The sequence below is a fragment of the Anopheles stephensi genome, chromosome 2, assembly GCF_013141755.1.
Source record: "Anopheles stephensi strain Indian chromosome 2, UCI_ANSTEP_V1.0, whole genome shotgun sequence".
Taxonomy (NCBI): Eukaryota; Metazoa; Arthropoda; class Insecta; order Diptera; family Culicidae; genus Anopheles; species Anopheles stephensi.
In genome coordinates this window covers 1,019,082-1,040,036 of record NC_050202.1, presented here as the reverse complement: position 1 = coordinate 1,040,036, position 20,955 = coordinate 1,019,082, and the positions used below count along the sequence as shown (strand labels likewise).

General features: G+C 45.8%; 1 protein-coding gene across 4 annotated transcripts in view; it reads right to left on the bottom strand.

Annotated features, from left to right (window-relative positions):
• LOC118507399 (POU domain, class 6, transcription factor 2) overlaps positions 1 to 13,118 on the bottom strand; it is a 52,053-nt gene extending 38,935 nt beyond the window's left edge. For 2 of the 4 annotated variants that reach the window (XM_036045854.1, XM_036045855.1), the window contains exons 1-2: positions 11,868 to 13,117; positions 6,480 to 6,736 (exon numbers count right to left, since the gene is read on the bottom strand). In XM_036045854.1, the coding sequence (XP_035901747.1) occupies positions 6,480 to 6,671 (192 nt within the window). In that variant the 5' untranslated portion in view covers positions 6,672 to 6,736; positions 11,868 to 13,117. Of the gene's footprint in view, positions 1 to 6,479; positions 6,737 to 11,867 lie in introns of all 4 variants that reach the window. The other 2 variants (XM_036045853.1, XM_036045856.1) reach the window with 2 other exon arrangements.
• Positions 13,119 to 20,955: the final 7,837 nt, after the last annotated feature.

The window sequence follows — 20,955 nt, the reverse complement described above, 5'->3', positions numbered from 1 at the left end:
TTTGGCGAGTTAAAACGTCGGGGGACTGAAATGAAATCGAAAAATTGTACATGAATTCGCGAAGAAAAGGAAACAAACAAAACCATTGCAAAAATCGCCCCAACGCATTCCACCCGCTATTACCACCCTACCACCCACTCTTACACACACACATCGATGAAACGTCGGTTGCGTGGTTCGCGATACATTTGCCTACTTTATAGGGTTCGCCGCGCTGTAACGTCACCGTTACAGTAGTAGACAGTTGTGCATTTCAAGCGATCGGGAGGAAAAGCGGGAAAACCTTTTTCGCGAAACACTCTACCAACTCCTGCAGCCTGCGTTTTTGAATGTAACGGGTGGCGAAAAGGGTTGATTTCGTATGTTTTTGCCAGGGTTCGCTTCATCCCTTAACTCGCGGAGCGCTGAGCGAATCGAGTTCCTTTTCCACAGCCATACTCTTACGACTGGGCTCCCGCTTTTTCATGCCATGCCATGGATATTTTTTTTATTCCGTTTTCCCCACCCTCTACGATCGGTGTGAGCGTTTGACCGTACGGAGACACCCGCGAGTGTGTGGTCATTCGTGGTGATTTTAATGCTAGATAAACATTTACTACGGGAACGCGAGAAATTTCCGTATTTTTTCGACCCGTTTTATCAAGTTGATTTCCACTTTTTTCTGCTTCCTTTTTTTGTAGCATCCTCCCGAAATGGATGCTTTTTTTGCACTGAAAAGGGGAAATGAGGAAAAGTGTAGGGAAATAGGGGGAACAGGAAAGGACTATAGCAGTTATTATCCCTGGTGCTGGGTGCAATTAAATCTATCATTATAAATAATGTTTAGACGGCGTCGGGTTCGTCGGGGCCACGGCAAAGGATCGGGTTCAGTTTTCCCAACTGCTGGTGGCGACAGCTCCACACCGTATGGACCGTATGTCGCCGTGGCTTCGTTATTTACAATTTTTGTTCTTCTTTACTTTCGCGCCATTGTAGTACTTCAACAAGGTTTATCTGAAAGGTTGATTTCAGCACGTTTCCTTGGAGTTTATGCGCGGTTAAAAAGGTGGGTAATTGATGAAAAGATAGTCGAGCGTGTTGAAATTTGTTAACGTGCAAAAATGGGTAAAATAATCTAACAAATGGAAAATTCACTTCCTCTCTGATCGCGATCGCGCTTTTACGGACTTCAAAATAACTCAGCGTAAGTCTCCCTCATTAGAGCCAGTATTTGTTCCAAAAATTCTTGTCTTCTGCTCAAAATCGATACAGATCCCGAAAGTGTCCAGAACCATCTAACAATGTGCAAGCTATGTGAGTATGCGTGTCCGAAAATGTCCACAGTGTCGATCAAGAAAGCAAGACACCGAGACCGAGATGCATACGAAACGAGCGAGAAGCAACGTACGTACGTGCAATGTGGGTGAGTGAGCTTAATTATGAGTAAATTAGAAGAACAGTATATGCCAGTAATGCCTGCCTGTGTGTACACTGCGGTGAATTGTGCGCACACGTACAAAACTTCCACCCACCACCACTTTATACCCCCAACGCCTCCTCCATCCCTCCCACTCCCGCCCAAAATGGCCAAGGTTCGAAAGGGGGCCAACGACGACGACGAGATGGCCGAAAGACATAAGATAGATAATATGCAGATAACTCGACTCTCTCGGCCATATTTCTTCTAGCCCGCATACACACACGCACACACATGTTTGGCCCCATCGATCCACATTGCACAGGCGAGCGGATAAAATGATATGATTCGAAAGATTGTTCGGTTCTACGGGCCTCTCTGCCTGTGTGTGTGTGTGTGTGATTGTAATGTTGTTAAGCTTATTTAAATTTTAAATTAAACCCAACGTCGTCGTCGTCGTCATCGTCTTCGTCCGTCCTGCCGGACATCCACCGCCGGGCCTTGGCCGACAAACTGCACTCCCTGCCAGCTGCAGCCCTGGCACGGCCTGCACTCTAATGCAATGCCGATGCAGCGCCGGCTGACGAAGCCCGGCCCGGTCCGGACCTCGGCTAGATATTGTCGTTTAGAGCAAGTTTGTGATCTTATTATCATGTACCGAAATCTGCTAGATATTGTTGGCAGCAGCTTTCTGCTAGTCCGAAGCCCCGTAAATGGATATGACGATGTTTAATGTTTAATTTGCTGTTGGAGAAACTAGGGGCGGGGAGGATATCATTCCTAAAGGCTGTGGAAGCTCGCTGATGTTCTCATTCTTTTGCACACAAATGACACATTAGAGAGCAATGCTTTTGACATAAATAAATCAGGATCAGGTACAGTATAATAGAACTATTTCCATTTTTGTACCATTAAAAAATCTTACGGTGATGGTTTTCACACAACAGGACAGGATATAAAACCTCATCACGATCGTCTCCTTGGACGCAGCCCCCTTGCTGAATTAGGCCAATGACATGTCAAGACCTCTTGAGGTTGTAAAGAATCTCCTCTTATGGTATGCACGATTCCATTAAATGAATGCAAAGGTCCAAACTGGCTTGCATTATTCCACTATCCAAATGAAGCATTCCCCTAAGTGGTTAAACAGCTAAAGGATATAGATCAAACCCCTTTAAACTTCTTTATCCCAAAATCGAATAGGTTGAAAGATAACGAAAAACAGACTTGATTATTGACTATTTCTCAGTAGCGTGCCATGCTGTCTGTTTCTGTCCCCGATCGAGTAATTGGCAAAAAGAAAACGTCACCGAGACATGGTTAGAATTGAAAAATTCGTATCACAAACTTCTGACCACGTCCAGGTCCTCCACCCTCGAACATGTCAACCTAGTTCTTTGGTACAACGGCAGGGTGTGTCGACAAGCATAACAGAATTCCACGACACACTCGCGGCGGTCCACAGCAATGAGGCCATCAACACCAATCGAGCCACAGCACGGCAATTTCGGACTTCGGAATGGCTATTTGCCATTCCGTTCGGCTACTTGTTACGAGGTGGCGATTGGCTATTTATTTTATGTTGCGCGCATACTTCCAAATTGCAATTCTCCTCTTCTTCATCGATCGCATCCGTTTGACGGCAAGGGAAGCCACTGCAGAGGCGAAGATCGAGAAAGATGTGAAGTGAGCAAGAGCGCAGGAAAGCGACAATGTATAATTCTAAAATAATTTAACGTGCCATTTAATTCATTACTCATTTTCTCTTTTTCCATTATTTATTATTTATTATCGTGTGTATAATTTTCTTACCGATGAATTTTCTTCCCTCGCCTTCTGTCGCAGGTTTTATCCCACCTTTTGTCTCCGGCGAGTGAGATTTTGCGCGATCTCGATCTCGCGATCTCGCGAGGGGTGGTTATTAACTGAACCGGGCGCGTTTCATTACATTTCTGTCGTTGAATGTAATATGGCAACATATAAATTAGCAATCGGACTCTGAAGAGGGTTGGGGTGAGTGGTGGGTCGAGGAAAGAGCGACCTCTACGCATGCAGTTCCAATGTCGGACCCGGTCCGGCAAGCCTGCAACTTCGCGAAACCACAGCCCAGCCCAGTGCCAACCCAGACACACCGAAACACTCGAGACGGATGGACGGGATCGAGTCTCTGTGAGTGTGTGTGTTTGCGGAGCTTTTCTTCGAAATCAACCCCAAACGAAGGACGAAGGGTGGCGTGTGAGGGTGAGGAAACGGTACAAGAAGCAATGAAAACAAAACACGGCCCAAGAAATGACAGAAAACATAGGCAATGCGCGAAACGGCGAGCTGGAGGAAAGCATAAAAATTATTTAGTGGATGAATTAAAATTATATACATACACACTCACTTCTGTTCGCGAAGCGAAGGCCCGGCCCTTGCCACCACCCAAAATACCCCTAACCACCCCGCCTCCCTCCTTCTGTCCTGGCTCTGTGCGAAACGAGGCAATGAAGGAGTAGCCGTATGTTGCAGTTATAAAAATTTATTGAAGAAACGTAGGCGTGTGTAATTTGTAATTAATTATTAATGAGATGCATATGACGTTTGAAGACAGCGAACGAGCGACGGCGTCCGAGGCCCCGTCCAATTTAGACCAGGCGTGCGCGTGCGAGACAGAGAGGGAATGGGTCATGCTAAAAACAACGACAGCAACATCGACTAAATGAAAATAACATTTCCAGGGGCTAGCGCACTAATACACGCCGTGATACTGAGCCGCTCCGAACCAATACCAGCCATCCTGGTCCACCACGCCAGAGATCGGAATACAAACTTGCGTATTAAATTATATCTTTCGACGCACTCGCACACGACCCTGTGGCTCTCACCCTGCCCTGCATCTCACCATAACCTTTCTTTAATTGTCCCGCCAGCATCGGGCCGCCCTGCCTCTTACCACCGGTTACCTCCTGTCACCAGCATACATGGTGCATGAGTCAGAGCCAGCCTGCAGCCGTGTGCCCGTGTGTTTCGTTGTGTTAGATATTCATTATGCGACTTCAGTTCTGCTTCGTGGGTCGCATTCAAGTGGCTTCAAAACAACCTTTTTGTCCTTTCTTTTCCAGTCGCAGGAGGGAGCGAGAGAGAGAGAGCCGGAGAGGGCCACAGAACGATCACGGGGGCGACCGCCAGCCGGCTCAGAGAAATAAAAGTAATTTGTCATTTGACACGATTATCGATTATCGCACACTTGTGGTAGGTGCTGTGTCGTCGAAGACACCGATCGTCGATCGATCGTCGAGGGTTCGATTAATTGATCGATCGGTTTTGTGCAAGGGATGTGTACGAGCGATGGTGGCGATGGTTGAAGTGTTGCGCGAGTGCTGAATCAGCGGTAGTAGATTACATTACTCGTTATGTCCGAAAACTAGCCACCTAATGTCTGTGACCATGTGCGACAGTCGTTAGCGTGGTATTAGTCGTTGCAAATGCTTGGCATTCGAATGTGCTCATTGAAGCAGAAATTATGACGCTATGACAAGGACGTGACGGAGCAAGAGCGAAATAGATCAAACATCAACCCTCAAAGAGACCTCTTTTTATTGAGGATTGATGTAGGCTGTCTAACTTAACTCCGGCTGCTTCCTGAAACGTTGATCGTGTACGTAGCTGAGACTCGTGGACTCCAGTTCTGCAGGGACTATGGCAGAGTCAACCAAGAGATAGAGCGAAAAATTCAAATATCACAAATAGCTCCAGAGATGTCCAGAACTCCGGAATTGGACGAGGTTCAAGTGATTTAGACTTGAACAAACTAACGAATAATAAATCTCAGTGCGTCAAACGCATATCTCTATGCAACGCTTAATCAGAGCTGTTTTACGCAACAAAAGAGGATTTCATTTCCTTGCTGAATGGTGAGAAGAAAACATTCTTCCTTGCTTTTTTACCTATTAAAACTTCTTCACTTCACTGCTCGATTGGCAAATCCATACAGCTATAAGCAGCCAGAAGCACATATGTACAGCTGCTCACAAGAAATGCACTAGATTATATAAATTCTTCGCAAAACTCCACTCTTGGGAGACACTCCCATTACCCCACTGGCCCTGCCCTTACCACCATCCCCATCATGCCTGCATATTATCTATTATCTATGACCTTCCTTCCCTTTTGCAATCTTCCCTCAGCTCATGCGAGCCCCCAACCAAGCACTTTTCTCCACAAGTGCTAAATAATGTTTCTTCTTATTGATTTGCAAAACTTTTGCGATACAGACACAATGCGGCACACACACACACGGACGCACGCACAGACGAGCGCTTGCGGGAAGATAGTTTATCTTTCAAAATTGCAAAGTATAGTATAACATTTGCTGTTTTAATTATAAATCAATTGCATTTTGCTCTTTCACTTTTACATGCACAACATAGCGATCCGCCTCGGAAAACCGAACCCGAACCGTACCGATGGGGGTCGATGGGTGGGAAATGTGCCGGGAGAGCATATTTTAGTTGCAAAGTTGCCACACAAACTTGATGTGTTGCAGCCATGCACACAAACCTCCCTCACAGATACATATTTTGTTCCTCTTCCGGCTGGCCACATATGTGCATCACCTCTGTCTTTGTTTGTGTGTGTGTGTCTGTTGGGGCACAATAGGTGGGTTTTCCGGCTTCCTGTTGCCAGTGTTTTACTGTGTTTTTCTACCCCTGTTTGCTTCCATGCACCACGCTGGCCCGAGTGCATTTAAAGAACGAAATGGAAATTATTTACTTTTCCCAGCGCTGGCGTCGGGCTGCACAAGGTAAGGACCCCTTCTTCGGTGAGGTGGTCGCCCCGTCGTTGGCTTTGCTGTATGTTCTAATTTTGTGGTAATTTAATTTTTAATGAAGACGTGTTTGTCCGAACCTGCAGCAGAGGGACTCGTGTGCAGGTAATTGAAACCTATTGCTTCGTTATCAACGAAACGACATTAATGAACCGACTTTTTCGATCAATATCGTTCCCGCAAGCGTCCGGCTGACTAGCCCACTTGCTTGCAATGCAGTATTTTTTGTTTTCTGTGGTAGGCAAATTAAACTGAACGGGTCTCCTTACTTACCTCTATTTTATAGCTAATGATTCGATCACCCTTGTCCGTGGCGCCGTAGTGCGCGGCGATCGCGTTCGCGTACTCCAGTTCCTTCCGGACGGTGCTAAAGTCATGACCGGCTCCTTCGCATGGCATGCTGATTCCTAACATTCCACAGTGGCTACTATTGTTGTTCTCGGGGTCCGCTCCACCGTCCTCCATATTCCATCGTTTCGTCTCAGCAAAGCATCGCCGAAAGTGGGTACATCATCGCCGAGGAACAAGTGCTGCAAAATGGGAGTGACATTGTGGCGTTAAGCAGTGTCTCCACCTACATCCGAACAGGGTTATCGTTTAGGGGTTGAGGTTTTAAATGAATCAATCAATTCCAACAGCTCATCTGGTAGAAATTTTCGCCAACAATTCCAACAAGCACATTTTACATTCGCGAAAAGGGCTGCGCATAGTCCCGACCGGCGACATAACTCAAGCGCGACATACACACACCTCAACAGAATGCGGTCACCGCAACACCGGGACTGGATTTGGCCCCGGCAGGCCGACGGTACTGAGGACAGCAATCAGAGCCCTCGCTAAGTAGCAGCAGCACAGCAAAAAAAGGAGAGCACTAGAACGAAAATAAAATGCAAACCGACACACCGACTCAGGTCAGCGCAGCGTGTGCAACAAATAAAAATAATACAACAACAAACACGCTGAAGCATGCGAGGAGACTCCAGTTTTAAAATTAAATCACATTAACGGTTGGACATGCGAACACACACACACACACACACACATACCGGTAAGCCTATGCACACGCGGTCAGTTGGTGTTTTGCGCGTGGGCAGTCCGGGTTGGAATGAATTAAGAATATGTGATTTCGCTTCACCTTCTCTCCAACCCCTGTCCTTTCGTCGACCCCCTCCCCGAAGTCTGCTCTCGTGTGTCCTGACTCTGGTTGGACCAAGGTGGACCCAGCAACTGGCTACTGCCCTTCTGAGAATCGACAGTGGACGTTGGAAGGAGTGAGAATATCGCTGCAGCTCACGTAAAATGGCAAATTAAATTAAGACAACTTTTGCTTCCTTGTCGATGCATGGCGGCTGATAGAAAGTAAGGAACTGCTCAATGAAAGTTGCAGCGCGACAGCAAATGGCTAGCTGCAAATGCATAATGAAAGAATTCCAGCTCCGGAGTAAAATCTACCTACCAAAAAGAGTCTATTTCCGAGAACTAATGTCAGTACATGAACTGGGGAACTTTTTTGATAAGCGTAGCAAATCAAGAGCAGGGCAAGATATGGCCAGCATTAAGCAGAAACTTGCTCTCCATAAATCAACACAGCGGGCTGTGTGTGTCCTGCAGGAGGCGAGAAGTTCGGCTCTAGGCGCCCCTGGCAGCATTAGCTAACGCTGCCTCGGCCAAAGAAATAATGTCCGGACGGCTTGTCGAGGACAAACGCCCGTCCCGAGATTACTGATCAATAAATCAGCGGCTAATCACATGGAAACAATGTGCTAAAACCGGCATTCCGAAACCGGTAAAGATAGCGCACTTTGACGCACACGGCGAAACCGTCGTCTGTCGTCTACGCGGTCGGCTGTTTCTGGTGCAGCTGTGTGGTGCAGTCGCATTTGCATGGCATGCTGTAATTCGATATAAGACTCCGCATGTGAGTGTAGTAAGGTATGTGAGTGCTTGCGTCAAATGCATTGCTTAATTACGCATCGCTCGTACGTCACCGTAATGAGCTTGGATGTAAGTGATTAATATTGTTTCCAGTCCGGTTCGTCGTTCTAGAAGTCCCCATTCGGCGCTAGGTGCGCCATCGAACACTGGGCGAGGGTTTGACCGGGCCTGTTTTCGAACCCATTCGAACGCGTGCAAAAACAGGGGGAAATAAAAATTATACTTTACTAAAACTTCCACAAAAAAGGGTTGAAACCGAGTGTGCTTGTGTGTATTTGTGTCGACGCTGGTCGGATTTGTGAGGCGTCTGAATTAAGGGAAATTACATTTAGGAAAACCCGAAACGAAAGGCGGCGTTGTGACCAGGCGTAGCCGAAGGGGTTTAATTTTTAATACATTTCATGCCTCTGCCGGTGATGATTAGATTAATTATTCGATAGCCTAATACGATACAAATATTGGTAAAGGATATTAAACTGTATGCTGGTTGGTACATTTATTAAGTTAAATTGTGTGCTTGAACAGACTTTATGAATTTTGGAGAAATCCATGACATTGCGAAAAATTGAAGTTTGAATAATAAGTTTCAGCAGAAACCAATTCAAATTTAAGATGTACCGTATTATATGAACAAATGACTGCAAAAAAAAATTAAAGGAGTTTTATGACAATTGACCAAAAACTGGCAAGGTTCAAATACAGCATGACCTACGAATGGACAACTGAATAATTGCTGACACATGAACAATATTAATTTTTCATTTGAGGCAATTGGCAGCTTCAATGGAGCGACACAAACATCTTTGTATTACAGCTCTTTGTAACTGGTAAACATTCCCGATTGACAGGAGTGTTGACAACGTACAACATCAATCCAGACCACTTTGAATGCAGCACAACCAACGGAATGCCGAGCTGAATCACGTAGAAATTCCGAAGCACGAAGCAGGCCAAAATGACGGATAATGACTAACTAATGATTGGAAATAAAGACTGACGTGCGGTCCCTCAAACCTGGGCAACGCTGGGCAGTGTACCGTTCTAAAATTGGTGGAACGAATTTCCCGCCGCTTTTCCCTCGTCCCTCGACTACTAACTCAACCCGCAGCCGGAGCAGAAGCCGGATAAAGCATATTCGTTTGGCAACCCAGCTGGCTATTCTGGCGTCCTTTATCATCGGAGGAATATCGGAAGCAACAGCAAGGTCCAACACCGACTTATCGTCTCACCCGTCCTGTTTTACCACCTCGCACGAAACTATGCACCCCGTTTCGGCATGCCAACCCATTAGCCGATAAGGTCCCCGAAAGGAAAGCCCGAAAGTAAGATTGCTACTAGTGTTATTTATTTTTTCGGACCAGATACTCCTTCCCAATCCCCGGGCAGAGTGAAAAACAATCGAGACAACAATCAGTGCTACATGGTCGAGGGAAAACGGGTGGCCCAACATAAATCCACACGTGCTGCACACAAGTCCCGGTGTGGAGGCTGGTGGAGGTTAATTTGCACGCGCCCTACTCCCGCCTACTAACCGTGTGAGGTCCGTGAGAGCCTGAGATACCCCAGTGTTTCGACTGGACACACGAACACACTCAGCCCGTACGGGGACCCGGCTATCTAATCGAGAGGAGATTCAGCAACATCACACCACCACCCAAAACCCGGGACTCGGGGAGTGTGTGGTCTCCTCCAACCCAGCTCTCCTCCCCCCCGAGTGCGTGTGTTGAAGGGAAGCATATCAACATCAGTAGCAACAGCAGCACCGAGCATTAATTTCAATTCCATGTTTCGGTAGACAACGCGGTCACCGGGGTTATCCAAATCTTAAAGGCACCTACCTACTGCACTTAATCGGATGCACATACACACACACACTCACTCAAACAGCTCCCAAAACTGGCCAACCGGTGGGGGAGTCGAGCAGGAGATGCCTTTTTCCAGCTGCGAATGGCGTTCGAATGGGATATTGGGGAAGTGAAAAGAATTCTGCACCTAAGCGGTGCGTTTGAGAGTGCTGGCATGGACTGTGCAACAAAAAGCGGCAAATTGATCAAGGTGTAGGACGGGGCAGATAATTTCGTGAAAGTAAATCTTCTGCTGGAGATTATCGATTTATCGTTGGAATAATTTGTGCAAAAATGGTGAGTGTGTAACAAATTTTAAATTAATGTCTGCAGAGAGTTTTGTGCAGTTTGGTCCTGATGGAGTTGAAGTTAATGTGTGAAACTATTCGTATTTCAAATTCGTATCCTAAAACTCTTTAGTAATATTCTCAAATGCTCTAAACAAACCTCACAATTATCGTTTAATTTAATGCACGCTAATTAAACATCCTTTCTTCTCGATGGTAAATGTTTAGCCAACCTCTTTTGTCGCCCGTGTCTTATTATGCCCGCGTGAATTATGATGCTCGTATCGCATTAGAATCGCAACAATGCAAGGCCCGCGAGAGTAGCACGGTGCAACTCCGAGTTTCGGTTTCGGAAAAACAAAGGCTGACAAACATTAGAATTTTGGAACAGTGAGCTTTTCGGTGGCCGAATACCACACCTCGCACATAATAACTATTAGAAAGAACGATGGACCAGGTCGTGTGTTTCTTGCAGCAAATTGAACCTCGCACGGGTTCGGTGTGGCATAAATTATCCCTATTCAACTCACTGTGGGGCAGGAAAGTTTGGAGCAACTTTTGCGACGAAGTAATGCACATTGAAAGGGAAAGAGAGAGCAAGGAAGGTGTCGCACCGAATTTTGTTACAATAACTATAATTGGTCTTTTTAAAATGGTGTTCTGGGTACGATTTAGGGCGATCGATTTAATTTAAACAGTGGGTTATTGCCTGTGTTCCACTAAGCAATGGATGACCTCTTCTTTTTCAACGGTTAGTTGCAATTTAAAGGATGTAATTCTGAACGTATTTAACGACCTATAAGACACTTGATTTATTCTGTAAACCTTTGTCCATAAAATTTTCATTGCTACCACAAAACGAGACGATTGTTGTTACACCACTAACGTACCGGAGCCTTTTTGCCCACCTTCAACCGTACATTTTCACAGAACTTGTTCCCACGTGGGTGATGCTGTCAACTTTGGGCCTGAGCCACCAGACGACCATTTTAGCGCGAAAACCGACCCGAAACCGATGCGAACGACCGAAACTCCGAAACGAGAGCAACGAGAGCGCACACAGCAACAAAAAAGAAAGAACCTCCGCTGGCTAACAGGGGGAGCAAAAGTGTCGGGAACTCCAGCGAATGGGGTTCACACTGTTTTTATATACTTTTCCCGGCACGTGCACGCCGCACGTGTGGCAGCGCGATGGCGAATTCTATATAGCACATGCATACATTTATTATCCGCAAACGTCAAAATTTCCGTGTATATAAATATGTTTGGCTCGTCCTTGTCGCGCGTTCTGCTGAGCCCCTAAAAAGCGACAGCAGCAGCTGAACAGCAGCAACAAGCTCGGCGACCGGCATTTTCAACCGGATGGAACTCCCACCCACCCGACCAGCTGATGCGGTACATAGTAAGAGTCGCTGCACGCCAGCTCTCGGGTTCTCCCCCACCGAATCTCCTACCGAATCCCCGGAGCATGGAATTCGTCCGGCACTTGTTGGAACGCGTTGTCATTTGACACTTGCTGCATCGTAGCGCTCACATCCAATCCTTCTTCTTGCACCATGCTCGACATTCTTCTCCAACATTCCACCACAACTCACCTGTCTGGCTCACGGGCTCTGGCGCTGACGAACGTTCCTCGCTGGGATGTAGCTGTTTCACGGCAACCCCTTCCTTTTCCGGGCTGAATCACAACAACCGATCCGACTGCACTTACCGCTGCTAGCGGATACGTCTTCTTCGTCTGTCGATGACAGCGCGCGTGATGATGATGATGCGTGAAAAATACATAAAAACTATCGCGCGCGCGTCAAGAAGCAGTAGGCGACGATATTACTCCACGGAAGCGTTAATGAGTAGCACAACAACGCGCAGTGAACGGACGACGACGTGTGGCCACGCTTTGACAATCACATTAGCATCGGTTTCACAGCGTTCCCGACATACACACCGAGCCCGAGACTTCACGTGGGCGAGATACCTCTTCCTTCACTCCACTGCCCAAGTTAGTGCTGGCCGCAAGTTAAGAAATTAGCGTAATTGTAGTTTTATGCTAAGCGCACGGGTACAGGGAATTCCTACTAAGTACTTAAATTATTCACATCCACATATCCCAACCCAAAACTGCTACTCGGACACTTGATTGAAACAACTTATATTACACTTCCACCAGGTTGTTTAACATTCTTCTCCTTAATCCGGCACATTAATCTTTTGTTTTTTTTCCTTTTCCTTTTGCTTGGCAAACTCACCAAGCTTAACTTCAAACTGTTCCGTTCACCTTCCACGATTCATTGCCTTTGCCCGGAAGTTGAACACTTTCACTGTCAATGTAACGCTGCAGCAAACCGAAGGCGCTCAATTAAACAATCAACACACACCGGATTGAACGAAATCAGCTGGCGTCTTGCTGCTCGACGATCCCAAAATTCGGTGTCCTTCCGCCGAAAAGGGTTCACAGCACACAATCACAAACACTCACACAAAACTACTTCACCACCAAAGAACTAAAGGACCAAAGGATATGTCCGATTATCCGTCGTCTTTTATTCCACACAGCACCCGGTGAGCGATCCGTCCAACAACAACCGCAGCACCCGACAATCCCGTAAAACCGGCACCAGCAACGCTACAAAAAGCCGATACACACCGATTGGCCGGCCCCCGGGAACAGTGTGTGTGCGTCAGCTCGAGACTAAAGACTGCGACTAAACTAACGGTCGCGTTAAGGAGTGTTATTATGCTGCTGCTGCTGCTGCTGCTGGTGCTGCTGCTCTACTCCGCTCAGCTGCGAACCGAACGGCGGTTGTTCGGCTTTCCAAGTGACGTTTGGTTTTAATTTTTCGCCCTTCGCTGCTGGGGTGTATTTAATTTTTGTTTTGTTTCGCGTTCCGGGTTGCATTGGTGGTGGTGGTGGTGGTGGTGGTGGTGGGGAAGGGGTGAGAGGCACGGGCGGGTGAGTAGAAACAAGGGTTGGTAAAAGGGGAGAGATACACATGTGTGTCTATTATTCTATCAACATCATCACACAATAACGCGCTCTCGGCGCGCTCGTCAACATTTATTGAGTGTGTGTGGCGCGTTCGGGCAGGGCGAAGTGTGTATTAGTCATTTTATAATTATAATACATAATAAAACACGAATAAAATACCCACCGCCGTTCGCGTCGAGCGTTATTGTGTGTGTGAGTGGGTCGGGGCGGTTTGTGTTTTTGTGTGAGTGCGCGAGGCTATTTCGAACGACGCATACAAATTCAGCAGCACGCATGCTGCTTCGATTATTATTTCTTGCTTCGGACAGTTGTTTTTCTTCCCTTGGCTTGTTTCTACACTATAGCGGGCTCGAGAGGGTAAATTTAACCCAATAAAATATGGAGTAGTTTCGGGTGAAATTTATAAAAATTTGAAGTTTAAAAAAAGTTCCCATTCCATTATAAAAATATTCAAACTTTCAATAAATGTTCAAGTTAATATAAAAAGGGCCTAAGTAATTTAAAATTAAACTTCTAAATCATCATGTAAGAAATTGTTATATTATGAATAATTATTCAACAAAAATGGTCAAATAATTACGCCGTGTCACACCAGTGCTTCAATAAGTATATGTAATCAACTCTCTAAAAAGCCGAACGGAACGACGAAAACCGAACCGAATCACCCATACAAACGCATGCTTACTGACACAATAAACTTCGCCACCCTGCGCAACCCTACCCCTCGCCAACCCCTCATTCTGCCATCCTACGGGGTGCGTGCATTAATGCAACTGCTTACTCATTCATACAAATTCGATGCACAATTTAATTTCTTCGCCCCTCGCTCGGATCGCATGCTTGGAGAGCGGAGAGCCAGCTGCCAGGAGAGCGAGAGAGAGAAGTTAGCTACTCTCTCGTTTTCATCGTTTTTTATCTTCTCTCTCGCTTGTGATCGTGTTCGGTCCTGCTTGCATCAAATGCACTCCGTAGATGCAACTGCATTTGTGGAAGTTGGTAAGTTGATTTGTTGTCATTTTTATCTCTTATTGTACCTTACAGTTTCGTGTGTTTGGTTACATTTACTTCAAATTTATGTTTCGTTTTTACGATTTATGTTCGTTGTTTTCTTTCTTTTTATTTTGTTTGCTTTTCTTTTGTTTCCTTCTTAGCTTTTCTATAACAATTATATTCTTTTAACGTTTGATAACATTGTTTTGATTATTTTTCTTCGTAATCTAGTATTTTTAATAATTTTCCTCTATTTATTGTACACCTCCCATAATTGTTCACCAACCCTCCAACGCTTTCCTCATAAGCCTACACACACTTTTAACGTGTGTGTGCGATGTGTCCTGGTGTGCGATTAAAAAAACGAAGGCATATTATTTATCCTTCTTCCAAGCTGCAGCTCAGCCCATCTTCCAAAGCTCCAGTTGCAGTTGATTACTCAAACTCGATGACGTTCTTTCGTAGGCTTTTCCGAAGTAATTTTTCTCCCATTCTCGCTCTCGCTCACAGCAGCGCGGCATGGCTTCTTCTCACTTCAAACCTCCAAACGACGATGAAGATGATGATCGAGGTGAACGTGGTGGAGGTGATGATGGTGGTGGTAGATTTCATTGAGAAAAAGGAAAATACAACCGAGCATATTCGCCTACATAAACCCCCGCTCCGTGCTGCATACATAGAAACGTTACGCTCGGTCTCTCTTTCGCTCTTTGTTGCTGTCACTGTCGCTCTCGATGGAAGTGGCTGTCATGATGTTTAATTGCATCGTACTGTCTCGCTTTCGTACACGTGCACCAACACTTTCTCAATTCACACTCACTCTTTCCACACTCACTCACACTCATACAAAGGCAACCAGGACTACGAAGAAGCACACGTGGAAAGGCGCGCGCCAAATACGGCGGTCATCGAGCAGATTGAGGTAGTGCCACCGGGAACAAAGTGCCACCGGGGTGCTTGGCAAAAAGGGTTGATCCGAGCGGCAAACGTTGGCGAGCGCCTGCGCCGGATCGTTTGTAAACATCGCGCGGGAGCAGCGAGATGCGAGCAAATTAAGAACGAAAGCATAAATTCAAATTACGAGTCCTACTGTCCGAGGCTCCTAACGGTCGCAACTGAAACGGCCGTCGAAGAAGCGGGTCCTTGTGCATATTAGACAGCGACTATCAATTAATTGGCACTTCGTGTACGGGTTGTGTTTCTTGGTCGCCCATGAAGTCACGTCTGCATCACATGGGGTTGCATTATCGAATGGCATTATTATTAATAGCTACTTACGGCGCACAGAAACGCTAATGTAGGGATGTCGCTGAGAACAGGACACCTGTGAGGCCGATTGGAATGGATGGAAATTAATGATAGAGAGAGAGAATTTCGATGGCAGATGTTTACGAACTGTGGAGTCTAAAAATATTTAGCAAAGTAATGAAGGAGTCTGTCTCGCGTCTGATGATGTTAGGATTTCAATAATGTCATCTTCAATTTATGGATGCTAACAATGCCCTTCTCGTTCGATTGATTTCACAACCCTAATTGAGAAAGTAGCTTTCCGTGCCATTCGTAAGTGATCGCTGATGAAAATGATGCGCTTATAATGTATGCTCGAGTTATTGAAGAAATACATCCGGTGTCGAATGTCCTCAACGCAGCAGCTGCCAGATGGATCGTTATCGTTGCGGTCATAGATCAAAATTCTAAATTCGACGCGATTGTCATCAACCTAGCTCCGAGGCCGGGCATGAAGATGGGGTGGCAGAAAACCCAAAGAAAGGTTGGTAGACGCGACCATTTCTATGCAACAATCCTTATCCTCTTGCATCGGACGCCATACATTTGCTCCATTACCATACGTGCCCCGTGAGGAGCGTTATGTGACGGGACCGAGTGGAACCGGGGCACCGAGTTACACCGAGTGTTATAATAACTGAATTTGAATTATACGAAATGAAAATCTCTGACAGCTTTCCGCCTTCCCGATGCCGATCCTTCGCGCGATCATCATCCTCATCGTTGGCCACCGGCTTCAGATGGCTTCAGGATATAGCCGCTCGCACAAGGAAGAAGCAGCACCAACTCTCAAACAGCCCGAGTGCCCGACTAAAGGGAACAACACCGGGAAGAGTTAATCCCACACCATTGTCCGCACGCAGCAGGAGGAGAAAGGGGTTCTGCTTCCGGGGTTTTGTGCCGGGCCGTCGTCGCCGCCGTCGTCGTCGATATCTCGGGCTCTCGGGCGAGTTTCAGAAGGCGTCCGAGAAGGACGACACAATGCCCGACGACGCTCACCTAAAAACACCCTCAAAATTCTATTAAACTGTACACCACATTAGCATATTCTAATTTTGTACTCTTCTGAATTTGAATATAATTAATTAATTAAAATAGATTTACAATTCTGGTGACGGTTTCGGGGTAGCCGGATTGTGCGGGCTGAAACCGGTCGGTTGGCCGGTCCGTTGGTCGTCTCTCTACCGAAAAGGGGTTATGTACAGCACACGCACACGTACACCGGACCATCGGTCTTGTATGTGTGCGGCGCATACAGGTCAGGTTCAATGGAGTAAGAAGTTGTGAAGGTGACACACGGGAGGGACACACTTCCGGTTCCGCTCCGGTCCAGCTCGGGGTGCAGACTTTGAATTCTTGGCCGCATCCATTCCGAACTCACTCGCAAGGATCCAAACGCTGAAGCATCTTCGTCTTTACTGGGTGGCTACTCTCGATGTGCCTGTGATTGTGTGTGTGTGTCTGTGCTCGTTCAAAAACAAATCTCCATCCCGATCCCGAGAGTCGGGGCCGATTCCGATGTGTGTATTCTGGTGGTCAGCGTCGTCTTCTTGTCTGATCCACTAGGTTCTCACACTCCCCATGCCTATTGCTGTGCTGGCAGGCAGGCACGTTGTCGAGCTAGAACCACGATACTGTTCCTCATTTTAATCGCATCCTTCTGGCTCATTCACCCACAACCACCCACCCACGCCAACATTGCGAGAAGATGGGGGATCCTTGCTTGGATATGATTCTTGCTCATCGCAGTCGAACGGAACATTGAATTTAAACTTAGTCTGCAGCTGGCGGAGGGATACAGGAGAATCCTTGGCAGAGGACGGATGCAGGATGGAAGAAATTATAAACAAAAACATCACCCATCGCCAGCAACAATGGAAGGGCACACGATGGATGGGACAAGAAGCAAGATTTCTCGCCCCCCGTGACTTCATCCATCCGTCCAACGCTTGCCGTGCGCTCGACTCTAGCTCTAATGATAATGATGGTCCGATAGGATGGCCTTCGTCCTTTCCTTGAGCGAAAGTAGTATGTAGGGACTGGACCAGGCCTTTCGTCCAACTATCCATCCATCCATCCGGGGCCAGCAAGAACATCCTCTCTTCACCAACGTTCCAGATCCGCTTCCCCAGGTCCTCGAGTAGTTGGGTCCACTTCTTGGTGCAAATTATGTGTCCATCGGGCAAACCACTGCAAACCAAACACCCAACACACAAACATCCATACATCGGGATGAGGAAAGTGGGGATGGTGAGCTGGTGCGGGGAGGAGGAATAAATATGCAAACGAGGTGCGCTGCTTCCGGGAAGCAGCGTTTTTTGAGAAACACACGTACACATTCTACAGGATGAAAGATGACCGGTGCTGTAAGATTACAATAATTTCTTGTGTGACGAAGTTCCGGTCTCGGGCGATGTTTTTGCGTGTTAGCATTGGGGTGGTTGGTTGGTATTGGAGGCGGCCGATAGAAAAGGAAGGAAGCTCGTTTCATTAGCCAACTATGCAAAACACATTATTAGCATTATGCTCGTCTGGGCGTGCTTGGGCTTGGGCGTGAATCGGAACGAGCAGAAGGCTCATTACAATGAGCTTAATAGGAAAACGTTTGGAATTGTGTTGAAGCAGAGTGTGTGCAGAAGTTGTGTAAAGGATGGAGATATTTTTGTCACTGTTGCGCTGTTATAGTTTGTGGTAGTTTCTATGGAATACGTTCAAAAGCAATAAAGCAATTAATATTAAAGGAAAAGTAAACATTTTCCAGTGATTTACCTTGCTAGGTTGTGCTTTTGAAAAAAATGCGCCTGAAAGTATGCAATTATTAGCAAGCTGTTAATTTCTTTCATCAATTGCATACATTTAGGCGCACTTATCAAAAAACACTACTCAACGATTAGCTGTCAATAAAGATTCAAATCTTTAAGCTATTTTTAGTGAGAAAATTCATTGAAATTTATTTTCAACTATATTTTGATCGCATATTACTGTATCGTACAACAATTAAGAATTTAAAAAGCTAAAATCAAACAGATTTAATACTCTTTTCCTGTAATCTCAAACTTATCGAGTAGACGATTTTTTAAAATGATGTAATTTCTAATCAATCAGCACCACAAAAACCTATTTAGCATGATTAAAAATTGTTCAATTTACCTCTTATCGCTCATAACAACGATTTCAATCGCTTAAGGTTAATCGTATCGTCCATAAAGCTACATAATTGAAATTAGCATCTCTGTACTCCTGGCCCCGCTGCACTGTTCGCTGCAGCGGAAATATCGAACCACCGACCGACAGGAAAACTGTCGTACAAATAATGAACATCGCGTACAACACAATGATAATAGCTATCATAATCACAATAACGGTTCTGTACAAGTAATAACTCATTCGGGTGTCCTTTGTCGGGCGTTAATCAAATGATAAGTTGCATAGGCAATGCATTTTTTTACCCCATTACCCCATGGTGATATCATGTAAAGGGATGGGGTGTGAGGGAAGGTCACCGATTGGTCGATTGGTATGCAAACGATTTACATTGCTTTTCGTAACTAAAAGAGCGCACACAGCCCGTGTGGACATTATTAAGCAAAATTTGTAAAAAAAGGGCACAAATAAAAAACCGTGATGGGGAGACGCAGTGGTGATGGAACATGGAGGGACGTGATTCGATGCCAAACCGAAAACCCCTTTTCCCTGGCTTCGTCTCGGAATCATAATTGATTCAGAGCACACCACATTTTTAACAATGCGATTGACCACCGCCCATTCACGCCGTTGGTAATGCTTTATGGGCAAACGGCAAATGGAAGGTTTATTGCAATTGCAATATAGTTTGCCCGGTGCATAAAAGGTATCAAATCGGGACACACGCGTTCCATTATGAGCTCCATATGTTAGCATAATTCGATGATGGTTTGTTGTTAAACAAATTGATAAACGTGCTGCTGAACAAAGGCAAGACAAATTAAAAACTTTTTCCTTTTCCTAATAGTTTTTAGAGAGATTCAGCTTCGGTGAACTTTAAACCTTGTGGCAAGGACAAATCACGCTAACATTAAGCTACTTAAAGAGAACTGCCCTTTCTTTTGCTTACTCCCAATAACAACTTCTACTCTTAACACTTCCTTATTTCTCGTTTGCTGGAAATCGCTTAATCTTATCGCTCCACATTGGATCACCTCATTAACCACAAACATTCACTGCCGCGATTAACTAGGCCATCCTGTACTCCGTGACGGTGGGAGTGGTGGTGGTGTAAAATTAAGCGCAGATTTTCTTTCTCCCTCTCTTTTCTAATCCGCTTTAAGCACCGGGAGCAACATCACCAATGCCATTCGGTAAGCGGGATGCCATAGCAGCCGGGCGCCTCCTTTCAGAGTTCCTACCGATCCTCACCGCGACCTTATCGATCGACAAGCTAACATTGTGGAGCATTAATTAACCTTTCAAAACCATCCGAAGGGGTGATGTTTACTGTAACTTGAATTGGGGAGTAGTTAAAGATAAATTCTCAAAATAATTTCATAACAAACCAAACACTTATTTCAATTCAAATAAAAAATAGACAAAAACAGGAATAGTAACTCGAACTTATTTAGAGTGACCGAACGACCGAAAAAAAAAACAACTCCAACACCAACACCAACGTTTCGAAACAAGCAACATTAATTCGAAAGCTTAAGAGAGCGCATTAAAATCTTGGCTTCCTTCGTGGAATACTACGGCCCACCTGGTATTTGTGAATCAGCAACAAGAAGCATCATAACATAATTTAGTCGTTCGTGTAACGCTCCTTCCCGGCTTCTCTCCCATTCCCCGTCTTCTCGACTCGGCCCAGCCAGCTACCGAGTTACAGTCGGAACGTCGAAACAAGCTCCAGGAGGTGTCAATGGTCCACTAGTTTATGCGTCGTGTTGTTCGTGGAAAAAAGGGGTGTGAGAGGGTGGTTGGTGCGGTGGAGGAAGGTGCCTACGGGTGGTGCCACTAGCTGCACCATAATAATTCAATAATAATTATAATTTCTTCTTCCATTTCTCATTTCTCATTAATAATAATTCGTTCGCTTAAATGTCGCTCTGCCCCCGTCCAGGCTTGTTCACGGCGTTGGCAGGAGGTAGCGAAAGGAGCAGAAGGGGATGGGAGGAAAGGTAGCAGGACGACGACTAGTGCGAGGCTTGGCCGACCCAGATAGGGGATGTAGAGTGTACAGCAAAAGCTTTGACTTTCCCTCGAACGCATTCGCAATTGTAAGGCGAGGAGTGTTATAGGACAGTGACCGTCCGTTTTTTGACAACAGCGCATTAAGAACTTATCTGTTGAGTTAAAAAGTACTTTTAAATAGTTTAAGTGCATTTCTTGCTTTATTGTCGAACACTATAAGACCGCTTCGCCTACCGGGCCTACTGCAGAAGGTTCCTCAA